The sequence below is a fragment of the Euleptes europaea genome, chromosome 14, assembly GCF_029931775.1.
Source record: "Euleptes europaea isolate rEulEur1 chromosome 14, rEulEur1.hap1, whole genome shotgun sequence".
Lineage (NCBI taxonomy): Eukaryota > Metazoa > Chordata > Lepidosauria > Squamata > Sphaerodactylidae > Euleptes > Euleptes europaea.
Genome location: NC_079325.1, coordinates 34421389 through 34435929, shown reverse-complemented (window position 1 = coordinate 34435929; position 14541 = coordinate 34421389). Strand labels below are relative to the sequence as shown.

Genomic DNA, 14541 nt, shown 5'->3' with positions numbered 1-14541 from the left:
CCAGCTGTCACCTCTGCCCTTTGTCAGACTTGTGTCCATCTATCCTAATCCTGGCATGCCTAGGGGGAGGGGGTTAAGGGGGGAAGTTTGAATGAAAAGGGGCCTCAGGCAGAAGGGATACTCAGTTCTTTCCCGGCATCACCTGCTCCCCTTCTGAAGTAGGTCGAGTGCAAGTCTGTGTGGGGAAGGTGCTGGTGGGCATTGTGGGAAAACATCTGCCAGAGTGTGTGTGTGGAGGGCTGTCTCTTAAGCGCCAGCGTGGTGTAGTGGTTAGGAGCGGGGGACACTATAATCTGGAGAACCGGGTTTGATTCCCCACTCCTACACACAAAGCCAGCTGGGTGACCTTGGGATAGTCACAGCTCTCTTAGAGCTCTCAGCCCCACCTACCTCACAGGGTGTCTGTTGTGGGGAAGGGAAGGTGATTGTAAGCCGGTTTGATTCTTTCTTAAATGGTAGAGAAAGTCGGCATATAAAAACCAACTCTTCTTCTCTCAGCCTCTAACCCCCCCTTCCTAGAGCTGTTGCCTCAGTGCAGATGCCCAAGCACTGCCCCAAGGCTTGTAATTGCTTGGCTCAGAGGCAAGCCTGTGCCCTGGTAGGTGAGAAGGCAAACAGCACCTCTGCTCAAGCCGCCTGGCGGGAATCTGACATGGTCGGGCTTGGCAGAGGCTGAGACAGCCCGGCACCCTGAGGCCGCTTCAGCCCACGGAGGCTAAGCAGACTGTGCTTCAGCCGTTCTCGACAAGGTGGGAAAGCTGTCCTGCATGGGCTCGAGCATGTGTAGGGAAAGCTCTCCAGAAGCCTGTGGCTCTGGGCATTCTTCCGCCTTCTCTCAAGTTGCTTCGATAGCAACAGCAGCAGCATTTGAAAGCTGAAGGGAAGGCAAGTTTGGGAGAGTGCTGTTTCTAAGGGTTTAAACGCTGCGCAGAAGGCGAGGGCCATGGGGTTGGAAGCATCTAAGAAAGGGGCAAAGGGCCAGGGATAATTTGGCAGGCAGCAGAGCTAGGAACAGAGGCAGAAAGGGCAAGCAATGAAGGGCAGAGGAGGCAGGTGAGGGGCTGTGGCTCAGTGGTAGAGCATCTGCTTTGCATGCAGAAAGTCCCAGGTTCACTCCCCAGCATCTCCAGTTAAAGGGACTAGGCAAGTAGGTGATGTGAAAGACTGAAACCCTGGACAGCCGCTGCCGGTCTGAGCAGACAATACTGACTTTGATGGGCCAAGGGTCTGGTTCAGTATAAGGCAGCTTCATGTGTTCATGTGTGAGTGAACAGAGGCAGAAAGCAGAAGAGGCAGGTGAGTGAAAACCACAGCAAGGAGGGGGGAGGAGGGTGGGAGCTCACCTGCGCCTGCCTGCCTGCTGAAATATGGCCCAGCCCTAAGGACATTTCCCCTTTTTCATTTTGCAGGGCACTGCTGGAGGCATTGGATTGTTTCTGTAGCTAGCATGAAAGAGTTGCAGCTCAGCCTGGCCTGGCCAGGGGTGGGGAGGATGGGCAGGGAGGAGACAAGTGTCACGTTCCGTGGAAAGGCAAAGGGTTAGAAACGACTAAGGTTTTGAAGTGCAGTGGAGCCTGAAAACATCCCCAGCCAGTGCTTCTGTGTGGCAATCAGATAACCCCGAGAGCTGTGCCCAGGTGAGCTGCCGCTCCGGCAGAGGCATGGTGGGTCCAGGAGGTGGGATGAGACTTGCCACCCTTCCTGCCTTTCCCTTGAGCCTTTCTGCTCCCAGAGCTTCGCCCTGGGTGCCAGTAAGCAAAAGACAGGTGGCGGGTGGGTGCATTTGGCCGAAGCTTCTGACGAGACCTGTCAAACGTTGCTGGACCCGACGAGAGGGCAGAGCACACAGCCCTCTTTCCACCCCATTCCTTTTGTCCCGTGCCCCACCTAGGGAAGGCTGGGTTCTTGCTCTTCTCCTCTGAGCCTGCTTCTCTTTAGCTTCTACCAGACTCGGGCTTGGAGCTGCCTCTGCAGCGAGTGGGGTGCGTGGAAAAGAAGGGGGGGAAGTTCCTCGGAACCAGCTCAGTCGTAGCCCTAAAGCGCCTGTGATGCGAGACGGTGTGACACACACGGAGTTCACACTGAGCCCATCGGCTCAGGGGGGATCAGAAGAGGAAGGCTTTCTTCTTCAACTCATTCCGCTTCCACAGGGCCAGCTTGGCGAACTCCTCGGGTGGCATCTCAAAGACGCGCAGGAAATCCTCGGGGGAGAGGTGTCTCTGAGGGAGAGAGGTTACAAGGGGGTGCTTTCTTGTAAGAGTTTTGGCTGAGGGTCTCAAACACTGGCCAGTGGTAATGCGAAGCACCACAGCAGGCATGCAAATAGGACAAATCCACTGTGTCAAGAAAATACCCTCCATCTCCTCAAGGAGGTCAGAGTGGTGTATGTCTTTTGCCCCTTCTTTATTGTGTACCCTCCTTACAGCCCTGTGAGGAAGGGCCCGATGTGCCTTGTGGCTGAGCAGGAATTTGAACCTGGGCCTCAAAGCTCTTAGTTTGACACTCTAATCACTACACAACACTAGCCTGGCTTTTCTGGGCCATGTGCCTCGGGTGGGGGTGTGCGCTGCAGAGAGAAATGCACCAAGGCCTCTGAGGCGCACTGATGCTGTAAGAAGTGTGTGTGTGTGGGGGGGAACTTCCGCTCTGTACCTCTAGCCTCGTTCTGTCTACTCCTGGAGGCAGTTTCACACGACCTCGATTAGTCACCATCAGCATCTCGTACGGGTAAACCTTGTTTTGGGGAGGTGGGGGGGGGACGACAAAACAAACAAACAGTATGCCTTGTCACAAAGTTTGCCATCTTACATATGAAACCACATTCCCTCCCTCCTTTCCCTGCACCCCAAACACAGAGCTCACCTTTTGCTCCAGCATGCTGGGGAGGGAGTTCCCCCTGTCCATCCGTCCCCGCTGGCCATTCTGCAGAGGAAAAGGTGCACACTCACCACTGATGCTGGGTGCTGAGCTCGGGGCTGATGGGTGCAGCTGGCACGGGGCATCACCGGAGCCAGCCAAGGCAAGAACCAGGGCTTGGGCCTGATGGTCCCTCTTAATCTCTCCCAGGGCTACTTTTAGACTCATTTCACATTCCCTTTTGGCCCCGCCTTCCTTTTTGAGGACACTCTATCCCCCCACAGGCCTGCCAGAGAGTCTTTGTGTACCCTCAATCATTCTCTTCTCCCTGGTGCTTGGTCCCAACAGACATTTGGGCTTGTTGATGGAAAGGAGTGGGGGAGAGAATGGTATAATACATCACCAGTATTCTCTCCAGTCAGAAGGTGTGTGCTTACCTGCAGACCTGCAAAACAAAGGAAAAGGTGTGTAGGTGGCTGTGTCAATTGTGCAGGTTCAGTCCTAAGGAAACAGGAGTTGAGACTGGGCAGAGGCAACGGGGAGCCAACCTCCACCCTTACCCCAAACCTTTGGCTTATACTTTTTCTTACCTGGGCTGCCCTTCTCGCTTCCAGTTGGGCTAAACTCCGTTGACTGTAGCTGTAAGAGGTCAAAAGAAGAAAAATTTGTATTTTTATGCCGACTTCCTCTACCACTTAAGGAAGAATAAAACTGGCTTACAATTACCTTCCCCTCCCCGCAACAGACACCCTGTGAGGTAGGTGGGGCTGAGAGTGTGACTAGCCCAAGGTCACCCAGCAGCCTTCATGTGTAGGAGTGGGGAAACAAATCCAGTTCACCTGATTAGCCTTCGCCGCTCATGTGGATGAGTGGGGAATCAAACCTGGTTCTCCAGATCAGAGTCGTCCGCTCTTACACCACGCTAGAGACCTAGTAGAGCAGAACCATGACCCCAGCATCTGGTCTCCCATTGTGTGGCCTGTGGCTTCTTACATGGAATCTTACTTGCTCCTTTGTTGCCCACTCACACAGTTTGGAGAGATCTGTTTAGAGCTCTTCACAATCTGCTTTGTGTCTCATCATCTTGAATAATTTGGTGTCGTCAGCAGTCTTAGTCACTTCACTGCTCACTCCCCAGTTCCATATTTTTTATGATAAATAAAAGAGTACCTGGTCCTCGGTGCAGAACCCCACCACTTAATTTCCTCCATTGCAAAAAACTGTCCATTTACTCCTACTCTCTGTTCCCTGGCATTGAACCAGTTACTCATCCATTAAGAGGATCTCCCCCCTCCCTTTGATGATTACAAAGCTGACTCAGGAGCCTTTGGTGAAGAACCTCGTTAAAAGTGAAGCCCTTCCTTCCAAACAAAAAAGTAGCGGGGTGGGGGGTGGGGAGAGACAACCCATTTTTCCCAGGATTTTTTTTTTTATTCTGAGGACTTTTTAAAAAATCCAGTGGAAAAACTGGGACATTTTGGAAAGCACTAAAATAAACTCCTATAAAATCTATTTCTTTTTGTAATTAATGACCATGTTTTACTCATCCAAAATATATAGAATGAGAGACTGAGGGATTTAAAAAAAACCCACATTTTTTTCCAATGCAAGTTTTGGGGAGCACTGAGAAAACTTCCTGTGTATTTTTTTGGGTGGGTGGGGGACTTTTGGAATGAATGAAATATGGCAGTCTCCCCCCTCCACACACAACATTTGTTTTTGTTTTTGTTTTTCAAAAAAGGAAGAAAACCTCTGATGGACAGGCCTCTTGAAATAACTGGCACCTGCGAGGATTCTCCAGGTTAGCTTTCAGGAGAGGTTTCTACAGCCTCCCAAAATTCAGATGCGGTTGTTGCCACTGAGAACCTACACAGGGGTAAGGCTGAGTGGGGGGAGACACGGCAGGTGGCCGAGGCAGGGGAACCGACAGCCCACTGTACTAAGTCTTGCTACGTCCCTCAGAGTGAAAAGGCGAAGAAAGCCCCAAGAGGTGCCCACGGCCACGGGGTGCAGCAAGCAGGCTCCCCACCAAGCCTTCCCTGGGTCTGCGGAGGCCTCCCAGCTGGCTTCTTACCCTGGCAAGAGTGCTTCTCCCGTAGGAAGGAAGGGACGAGGATTTGGAGCTTCCTCCGTGCAGCGCTGAAAAGAGCAAGAGAAACAATCACTTCCGCACAGGACTGTGCATCTCATGTCCTGCCCAGCAGCTTCAGAATTCACGCAGAGGTGCGGCCACAAAGTGTTGAGTGCAGCCACGGGGGAGATGGAAAGGTCTGAGTGAGCCCTGTGGGGATGGAAGGGGACTGGGCAAGAGCATGGCGAGTGGTGCCCCCAAGCTCACCAGTGAGCGGGGGAAGGAGCCCTTTGGGATCGTCTGCCTCAAACACCTAAGGTGTTTGGAGGAAATATCGGCTACTACTGTGGGCTGTCCCACAACAGAGAGCACTGTAAGGAAGGGGCATCTGAAGTCCTAAATTATAGGGTTGGATCACTCAGAAGCACCCTATGTGAATGGCAAGTGTTCCATGAGAAAACAAATAAAGGCCCATGGGAGTCTGAGGGAGCCACGTTTCGAGGAGGCTGCCTGCTGTATCTCTGCTCAAGTTGCGGCTCTGCTCTTGCTTCCTTCCAGCCACTCTCAGTGGGGGCAACCATGTCTCTGCCCAGAGGTAGGATCTGTTAACTAGTCGCTCCCAAAGCAGCAGAACCGCCATCTTTCAGAGGAGGCTGCCTGTTGCATCTCTAAAGAGCATTCATTTTAATAGAATTAAACGAGATGTCATCCTTTGTTCTGATATGCCCTGAAAGCATGCCTGCGCTTAAAAAAAAATTTAATTCCAAAAAGCAGTGGTGGCCACGTCTATCCAGAAACAGCCCTCTTGAGAAGAAGCCCCTGCCCAAGAAAAGTGGTCTCCCCTCCTCAGACCCCCACTCCCCTCAGTCGCTTGGCAATCTCCCTAGAAGGCAAGGATGATGCTCACTCACAGGTGTGGAAGGGGGTTCGGTCTGGGAGGGAGCGGGTTTTACGCCTGATGGGGAGTGATGACTGCTCCATCTCTTCCTTCAGGATGAGCTTGCCTAAGTTGGAGGCGATCTGCAGGGAGGGAGGGAGGAAAGCACAGGATGATGAGGGAGCCAAGCAAACGTGAAAAAGCCCTGTGGCGCTGAGCGGTAAGCTGCAGGACTGCAGTCAAAAGCTCTGCTCACGACCTGAGTTTGATCCTGACGGACGTTGGTCTCAAGATTGACTCAGACTTCCATCCTTCCGAGGTCGGTAAAATGAGTACCCAGCTTGCTGGGGATAAAGTGCAGATGACTGGGGAAGGCAATGGCAAACCACCCCATAAGCATAGTCTGCCTAGTAAACGTCGTGATGTGATGTCACCCCATGGGTCAGTAATGACCTGGTGCTTGCACAAGGGGATTACTGTTACCTTTTTTATAAGCAGACATGAAGGCTTCCCCTGGCTGCTCCATCCCACTCAGGGGCATTTAGTGACTCTATGGTCCTGGACAAAAGTAAATAACGCCCCTTCACACCCTCTTTATTCCCACCTAGCCCACTCTGAACTAGAATGATGTGCTATTTTTCGCCATGTGTGTCCCTTCAAAAATGCCCTTCCATTTGCGTTATGACGTTACTCTATTTTCTATTACCCCCACCCACTGGCGGGGCCTCCCCAGCATGGGGCCCTGGGCAAGTGCCCAGGCTGTCCGTATGTTAGACCACCCCTGATCCTACTCCCTGGCTAACCCTCCTCCTCACATCGCCGACCTTGCTCAGCTCTTGTTTCTGCAGCTCCCGCAGGCTCTTCATCTCTGTTGTGAGGTCGTCCTCTTCCTCGCCTCTCTTTGAAGCCTTCCGCTGCCTCCACTCAGTCTCTGTGGGTGCAACAGGGGTGGGGGGACTTTATAACACAGTGCGAAAAAAATGTAGATCTGTTCCTTACACGGGTCTTTTAGCCCAATCCTAAATTGACTCAGAAGAAGAGATCTACTGATTTAAATGGGCCTTACTCCCAAGTAAATATCCTTAGCGCTGAGGGCTTGGTGGCAATTTGGGTCCCACTGAAGAAAAATGTACAAAGCCAGCAAAGTGAACCTTTCCAATTGGGCCAACTCTTATTCCAATGGCACGGCGAACAAGAGTCTTGTGGTACCTTAAAAATTAAAACTCATCAAAAAATCAGATTTCGTAGTGCAGTTCCCACTTAATCAGCGGCATGTAGTTGAAAAGCACACATGTATGTATACCCACAGACACACATATTACAACCAGAAGAAGGGCCAGGGGAAATCATTAAAAAGGGAAGGCAGAAGGCCCAGCAATCCAAGGCATAGGTGAGTTTTTATTACATTGCAGAGCACAGGTGATACCAACATTAGTTAGAAGCACCAGTGTCTGCATCTAACAAACATCAGCGAAATGCCCAGCTTAGAATGCCAGCCTGCAGAAAGGAAACCAATTTGCCCAGGCACCTGCATTCAGATGTCACAGCAAAGTGGAGCTTGCTCCAGATCTTCCCAATACAGACAGCCGACTTGTGCTCTTCACACCAGGAAAGGCACGAAGGCGCACGCAAGCATGGCAAGAACTGAGTGTCCACAGCAGGCAGAAATTTGCCAAGAGATTTGAATGCAGGGAGTGACGTAGTGGTTAGAGTGTTGGACTAGGACCTGGGAGATCGTGATTCAAATCCCCACACTGTCACGGGGCTTACAGGGTGATGTTGGGCCAATCTTAGCCTCACCTGTCTCACAGCGCTGTGATGATAAAGTGGAAGGAGGAGAAGCCACGCGTGCTCCCCTGAACTCTCTGGATGAAAGGCGAGACACAAATATCACAGACAGGTAATCGAGAGCTAGCCGCTCCCAGTCTCAACAGAGCCTGAGTTAAAGAGTGTAAACTCTACACAAATCCTAACTCAGCATTTTTTTTCACTAGAGTTTTCCTTCGGAACTCTTTGGCCACAGCACTGCAACCTTTAAATCTGCTGTTGAATGTCAAGCAGGAGGAAGAGGAAGAAGAAGAGTTGGTTTTTATATACAATACAATACCTTTATTGGCATCTTGAAATATTAAAACACGCCGAATAGCTGGCAAAAATAGGTTAAAATCATTCTTATTATTCATTAGTAATGATAATTTATCGATTAAAAGTGAAGTTTATAAAATACTTAAGCTCTCTTGAACCGGATGATATTTGGAGATTCTCTGAGGGCTGTAGCTAAAAAGGAGGCTACTATCCTGATCTGCTAAAAGGAGGCAAGTCAGATCCCTTTTTGATCTTACACGCCGAGGATCTGGAAGATGGCTGAGCATTAAATGACGAAGTCTGCTGTGGAATGGGCAATCCAATAGGATATGTTCCACTGAGTCGGGGACTCCAGTGTCGCAGGCGCATAATCAGGCATTGTGAGGTGTACAAAGAAACCTGCCATAAGTCACTGCCGATGGAAAGGCATTTAATCTTGCCAACATAAAGGCTCTTCTCTGAAATGGTAGAGCTAGATTATAGAGGTAATTTGCGCAAGATCCATAGGTTGTAGTAATGCCTAAAGCGCCAGGAGAACAAATTCTCAGGGACTGTGTTTTTTATATGCTGACTTTCTCTACCACTTAAGGAAGAATTAAACCGGCTTACAATCACCTTCCTTTCCCCTCCCCAAAACAGACATCCTGTGAGGTAGGTGGGGCTGAGAGAGCTCTAAGAGAGCTGTGACTAGCCCAAGGTCACCCAGCTGGCTTCATGTGGAGGAGTGGGGAAACAAACCTGGTTCACCAGATTAGCATCCGACACTCATGTAGAGGAGTGGGGAATCAAGCCTGGTTCTCCAGGGTTTGAGTCCACTGCTCCAACCCACTGCTCTTAATCACTACACTACTCTCAAATTCACTCCCCCACAGGATCTGTGTCTATTTATTCTCTCATGCAGAGGCTGTTCAATCTGGCCAGTGTAAATGGAAGAAGACGGCACATGACAGAGCACATTAGAGCATGTGCAGGAGAATGAGCCCTGGTTGAATGTTACTGGGTCCAGTGACAGTGTCACTGGAGTGGATCTGGGGACGGATGACACTGGGTTTGTTGTAAGGGCCAAGTTTATTCCTCCATTTTGTCCCCTGTTGTGCAGTTGCTACAGGTCTGGCGAGGAAGTGCTGCTCCCATGAGGCTTCTGAGAAGGAAGGATCATTCTCTGGACTAGGCTTTCGATCCTGCCCTCCTATCCATGCACGCGACACCCTCCCAGGGAGAGTTCTGCATGAAGCTGCTGAGGGGAAATTATTATGCAGATGTGACTCTATCCAGCTTGGGCTTGGTATTGTTCAGAAATGGCTATCTCACCACAGGAGGCCACTGCTGTTGCGTTCATCCAACTGTGCCAATGCATCAATGTTCTGGAGCAGTCCGTGCCCATTCAGACCAGAACGTTTTATTTTTCTCTGGACCTTGTTTTCAGCTGTGTTCTGCAACACGCATATGTCTAAGAATGCTGGGCCTTCTGGAAGCCCTTTGTATCAGTTTCCCCTACCCTCCTCTTTGTACTAAATATATATACCGGTGTGTGTGTTCTAAAAATGATTCTGACAAACCTTCAACATTTCATGCCCCTGACAAAACGGCTCCTGGCTCATGAATGCTCATGTCCCAATAAATATGCCTTGAAGATGCCACAAGGCTCTTTGATGTTCTGGCTGTGATACACAGCTAGCCCTCTGGAATTTGACATCAAGATAGGAGGCTACTACCTGCCTGGGGCTGACGGAAACCTACTGAAAGCGAAGGAAGTACACCACAGGCTTTAACAGGAACTATACCCATTGGATTGGACTGCCGTTCTCGCTAAGGGATAAGAAGACTGTTCAGTCCTCCCTTGAAACAGAACTGTCATGGAACTGGATTGCAAGGCATCTTTCCAGCTTCGCTATTTGGGATTTGGAGAATTAATAATTTATAGCAGGCCGGTTGTTATATCCCAAGGGCTGAAGGTGCCTTTGTGGGCATTTGCAGGTCAAGCCGGCAGCAGGCCCAGGAGAATTCTGGGAAATAAGAAGTCCCTTCTGGAAATATTTATTTATTAGATATTTGGTTCTTTATTGTTACAGTCAAAGACCAGCATACATACAAATTACAGACTGTAGTTATAAAAAGAGGGGAAAAGCTCTATAAAATCAGAAACAAAAAACCCTGATTGAATATATAAGCTAAGAGTAGCTATATGACTATCATAAATTCTGTGAGCCTCTGATACAATATAAGTTAGTTCTGTGTATCTAAGACCATTCATCCACCTCCATACTTGTGAGTGCGATAATTATACCCCACTTTTCTCCGCAATGGGGACCCAAAGTGGCTTATAACATCATTCTCCCCCCCTTCATTTTATCCTTATAACTAAAAAAACCCAAAAAAAACCCACGAGGCAAATTAGATTGAGAGAGGGTGACTGAGTCAAGGTAACCAAGTGAGCTTCCATAGCAGAGTGAGGATTCGAATGCGGGTCTCCCAGATCCCAGTCTCTAACCATTACATCATGCTGCCTGGGGTGGGGGAGCAAGCCACAGCAGAACAGTGAAAGGTCACTGGTTCAAATCTCACTGCAGGACCATCAGAGATTTATTAGGTGACCTTAGACAAGCTTCCGTCTGCTGAGCCTACACCAACGCTTACAAGGATTCAAACTTATCTCAGGGATGATGAACAAGACAATGCACATGAATTGCTTTGAATGCAAAATAGGCGCTACCTCTGCATCATGTGCAAGGAAACAGCCCGCAACTTGCCATGCTCTGACAACCACTTCTGGCTGGATGCTCCATGAAGGAAAAAAGGTACCCATTCTGAGGGTAGAGCACCCTTGAGTTCCATTACCTTTTCCCCATCCAAGACCCTCTTACTTTTATAGATTCTAGTGATGGAAAAATCTAGAGGGGGGGACTATTTAATTCTGCCCCCTCATGCCAAGATCGCCACCTCCAAAAAGCTCTAACCCCTTCTGGGGAACACATATATAAGGGCCACCTTACCAACAACTGCCAGAGAGGGAGGGCAGGGCCAGTAGTCCGTCTCGATCTTGGCCGGCTGGTTTGGGTCTGGGGGCTGGGCTGCTGGGAACTTGGAGGACTCAATGATCAGGCCCTCTATCATGTGCTTGCTCTGTGGGGTTGGTGTTGTTGAGTGCTCTGGAAGGGACAGAAAAGGGAGAGTTGGCTTCGAGGCTTAGTTCCATAGAGCCCCTGGGGTCACCAGAGAGCAGGACCTACCCCTCTGTTTGTAGATTGGAGGCTTCTTGTAGATGTTCATCTCCGTTGTGTTGATATCTGGGGAAGGAACAAAGCATCCTTGTGAGAGGCTCAGGACTCATTTGGGCACTGCTTCTCGGACCCCCCTCCCCCAAGCACCCAAATCCACTGCCCACTACGTTCTCCTTTCCCTGCGGACCAGAACTGCCCCCTTCTCACTGCACTCAACTGGAACATAAGAACATAAGGAAGGCCATGCTGTATCAGACCAAGGTCCATCAAGTCCAGCAGTCTGTTCACACAGTGGCCAACCAGGTGCCTCTAGGAAGCCCACAAGCAAGATGAGTGCAGCAGCATTGTCCTGCCTGTGTTCCAAAGCACCTAATAGAATAAGCATGCTCCTCTGGTCCTGGAGAGAATAGGTATGCATCATGACTAGTATGCATTTTTACTAAAGTCATGAATAGCCCTCTCCTCCATGAACATGTCCATTCCCCTCTTAAAGCCTTCCAAGTTGGCAACCATCACCACATCCTGGGGCAGGGAGTTCCACAATTTAAGTATGCGTTGTGTGAAGAAATACTTCCTTTGATCTGTTTTGAATCTCCTTTTTGAATCTCCTTGGAACCCCCTTATTTATTATTTATAATAAGGGGGTTCTTCCAAGAAAAACAATCCCCTTATTATAAATATTATCAATCTGAAAAAAGATATTATATGTCTGAATTAGTCACTTTCCATTTTGGCCCACTGATCAGAAAAATGCAGGTGGACCTTAAATGCTGAACTGAATGCTAAACTTTCCTGGATGGAGAAAAATGAGTTAGAATATTGCTAAAGTGTATTTCCTTTCTTGTTATTTTTTATAATTATTACAATTAGCAATTTTACAGGCAAAGATATAGGCTATTCATAGGTGCATTAATAAACGTACTTCTAACTACTAAAAAAGTATCTCTGACTAACTCGTGAGTCTTGCAACAAAACCTTAAACGTGGCATTCCAGCTGTTGCAAATGTTCTGAGATCTTATCATGCTGCACTTTTCAGAGTGGTTTGGGATTAAGGTTATAGTGCTAAAATAAATTGGGAGAGGGAGTGTCAGTTCAACGGATTAAGTGTTCCATCCTGCGAATGAAATTGTGTGGAGTGAGGGACAAACTAGTAGAAGAAAAAGAAGAGTTAGTTTTTATATGCCAACTTTCTCTACCACTTAAGGCAGAATCAAACCGGCTTACAATCACCTTCCCTTCCCCTCCCCACAACAGAAACCCTGTGAGGTAGGTGAGACTGAGAGAGAGTGACTTATCCAAGGTCACCCAGCTGGCTTCGTGTGTAGAAGTGGGGAAACAAATCCAGTTCACCAGATTAGCCTCCGCGGCTCGTGTGGAGGAGTGGGGAATCAAACCCGGTTCTCCAGATCAGACTCCACCGCTCCAAACCACCTTTCTTAACCACTACACCACGCTGGCTCTAGGGGGCTCTCTCAGCATCCTCACCAAATTCCAGGGTTGCCAAATCTAGCCTGTGAAATTGCTGGAGATTTGGGGGTGGTGCCTGTGAAGGGAGGAGTGGGGAGAATGATTTCACCTAGAATCTATGATATACCGTACAGTCTGAGCTCTGAAACTGCTATTTTTCTCCAGGGAAACTTATCCCCATAGTCTGGAGATCAGTTGTAATTCTGGGAGAAACCCAGGCCTCACCTGGAGGTTGGCAACCCTACCAAAATACCTGTGATGGAAGCAGGTGGTATAAAACAGATACAGGGTTTTTTTTTTTTAGTACAGCCATGCCTGAGGAGGAAGATGCTGTCCTACCCCACAAGCACCTCTCCCACTCCACTGAGGCTGGTGGGGGACATGAGGAGTCTGTGAAGGGAGCCACTAGGGTAAGGTTGCCAGCTCCGGGCTGAGAAATACCTGGAGATTTTGGGGGGTGGAGCCTGAGGAGGGCGGGATTTGGAGAGGGGAGGGACTTCAATGCCATAGAGTCCAATTGCCAAAGCAGCCATTTTCTCCAAGGACACCGATCTCCGTCACCTGGAGGTCAGTCGTAATAGCAGGAGATCTCCTGGAGGCTGGCAACCCTAGGAGCTAAATAGGTGGAACAAGGAAAGCCCGAGGAGGGACCTCTGAGAGGAAAGAAAGGCAGAGGGGGAAGAGCGAGGCCCTACCAGGACGGTGGAAGTGGTGGACTCCGCTGCGACTGGAGCTGCTGGCCCGCCGACTAGCTGCCTGGGAGGTGTTTCCCGGAGACTTGTTCTCCATCCAGTCCCGGATGACCTGCAGGTGCAGCACAATGAGATTACCAGCAGCAGACTCGCCGTCTGCTCTCTCTTTCTCTCCAGAGCTGCACTCCAAGGCGAACCACCCAGCCCATCCTTCCCCTCCCAGGCTGCCAACGCATCATCTTAAAAACCTCCCCCTTACAAAGTAGAGCCGTGACTTGTTGCAGAAGAGGAGCTGTGTGCGGGCGCCGAAGCAAAAAACTACCCTTTGAAAGATCAACGCTCGCTCCTCGTGGTGGGAGCTTTTCAGGTGTGACAGGGCAACACGAGTCCAGGTGGGGCCTCTGAGCACACAGCACATGTGCAAAGAGACACACACACGCACTCTGGCTCCTGTCTTCATGACCTTGCAAAACAGCTCTACTCAGAGGAGAGAAGATGCTCCTCTCTCCCTCCCTTCCCTCCCCCAGGCCTTGTTCTACACATCCCCTTCTTGGCAACGCATCTCCAAGGCAACTCTGGGAAGCACTTACTTCTGGAGAAGGCGGAGGAGAAAGAGATTTGGGCGAGAGGGAGCGCTGCGGAGAGAGAGAAGCCGAAAAAGCCCACATTATTTGATGAAGCTTGCAACAGAGTGTTACTAATTTTTTTAGTAATAAACGGCTCTTGCGGCGGCTAAGAAAACAAAACAAAAACATCAGCAATGTGAAACCCTCAAACAGACTGGCACAGCAACAAAATAGACCACAGTAGCTATGAAGCATCCTTAGCCAAGCTAAGATCCTTTTCAAACAATTAAACAACCACCGTCACAGCAGCAAAATGGACCACAGTAGCTATGAAGCTAGTTTTTGTTGAGGGCAGCAGGAAAAGAGGAAGACCCAACAAGAGATGGATCAACTCAATAAAGGAAGCCACAGCCCTCAATTTGCAAGATCTGAGCAAGGCTGTCAAAGATAGGACATTTTGGAGGACTTGGATTCATAGGATCACCATGAGTTGGAAGCGACTTGATGGCACTTAGAAGAAGAAGAGTTGGTTTTTATATGCCGACTTTCTCTACCACTTAAGGGAGACTCAAACCGGCTTACAATCATCTTCCCTTCCTCTCCCCACAACAGACACCCTGTGAGGTAGGTGGGGCTGAGAGAGCTCTAACGGAGTGGTGACTAGCCCAATGTCACCCAGCTTGCTTTGTGTGGAGGAGTGGGGAA

General features: G+C 49.5%; 1 protein-coding gene across 2 annotated transcripts in view; it reads right to left on the bottom strand.

The window, feature by feature from the left end:
* Positions 1 to 1880: 1880 nt before the first annotated feature.
* DMTN (dematin actin binding protein) overlaps positions 1881 to 14541 on the bottom strand; it is a 45829-nt gene continuing 33168 nt past the window's right edge. For both annotated transcript variants that reach the window (XM_056860304.1, XM_056860306.1), the window contains 11 exons: positions 13861 to 13905; positions 13274 to 13382; positions 11120 to 11176; positions 10883 to 11038; positions 6629 to 6735; positions 5839 to 5947; positions 4931 to 4995; positions 3446 to 3495; positions 2863 to 2929; positions 2653 to 2733; positions 1881 to 2219 (listed from right to left, as the gene is read on the bottom strand). In XM_056860304.1, coding sequence (XP_056716282.1) covers positions 2106 to 2219; positions 2653 to 2733; positions 2863 to 2929; positions 3446 to 3495; positions 4931 to 4995; positions 5839 to 5947; positions 6629 to 6735; positions 10883 to 11038; positions 11120 to 11176; positions 13274 to 13382; positions 13861 to 13905 — 960 coding nt within the window. In that variant the 3' untranslated portion in view covers positions 1881 to 2105. The remainder of the gene's footprint in view (positions 2220 to 2652; positions 2734 to 2862; positions 2930 to 3445; positions 3496 to 4930; positions 4996 to 5838; positions 5948 to 6628; positions 6736 to 10882; positions 11039 to 11119; positions 11177 to 13273; positions 13383 to 13860; positions 13906 to 14541) is intronic.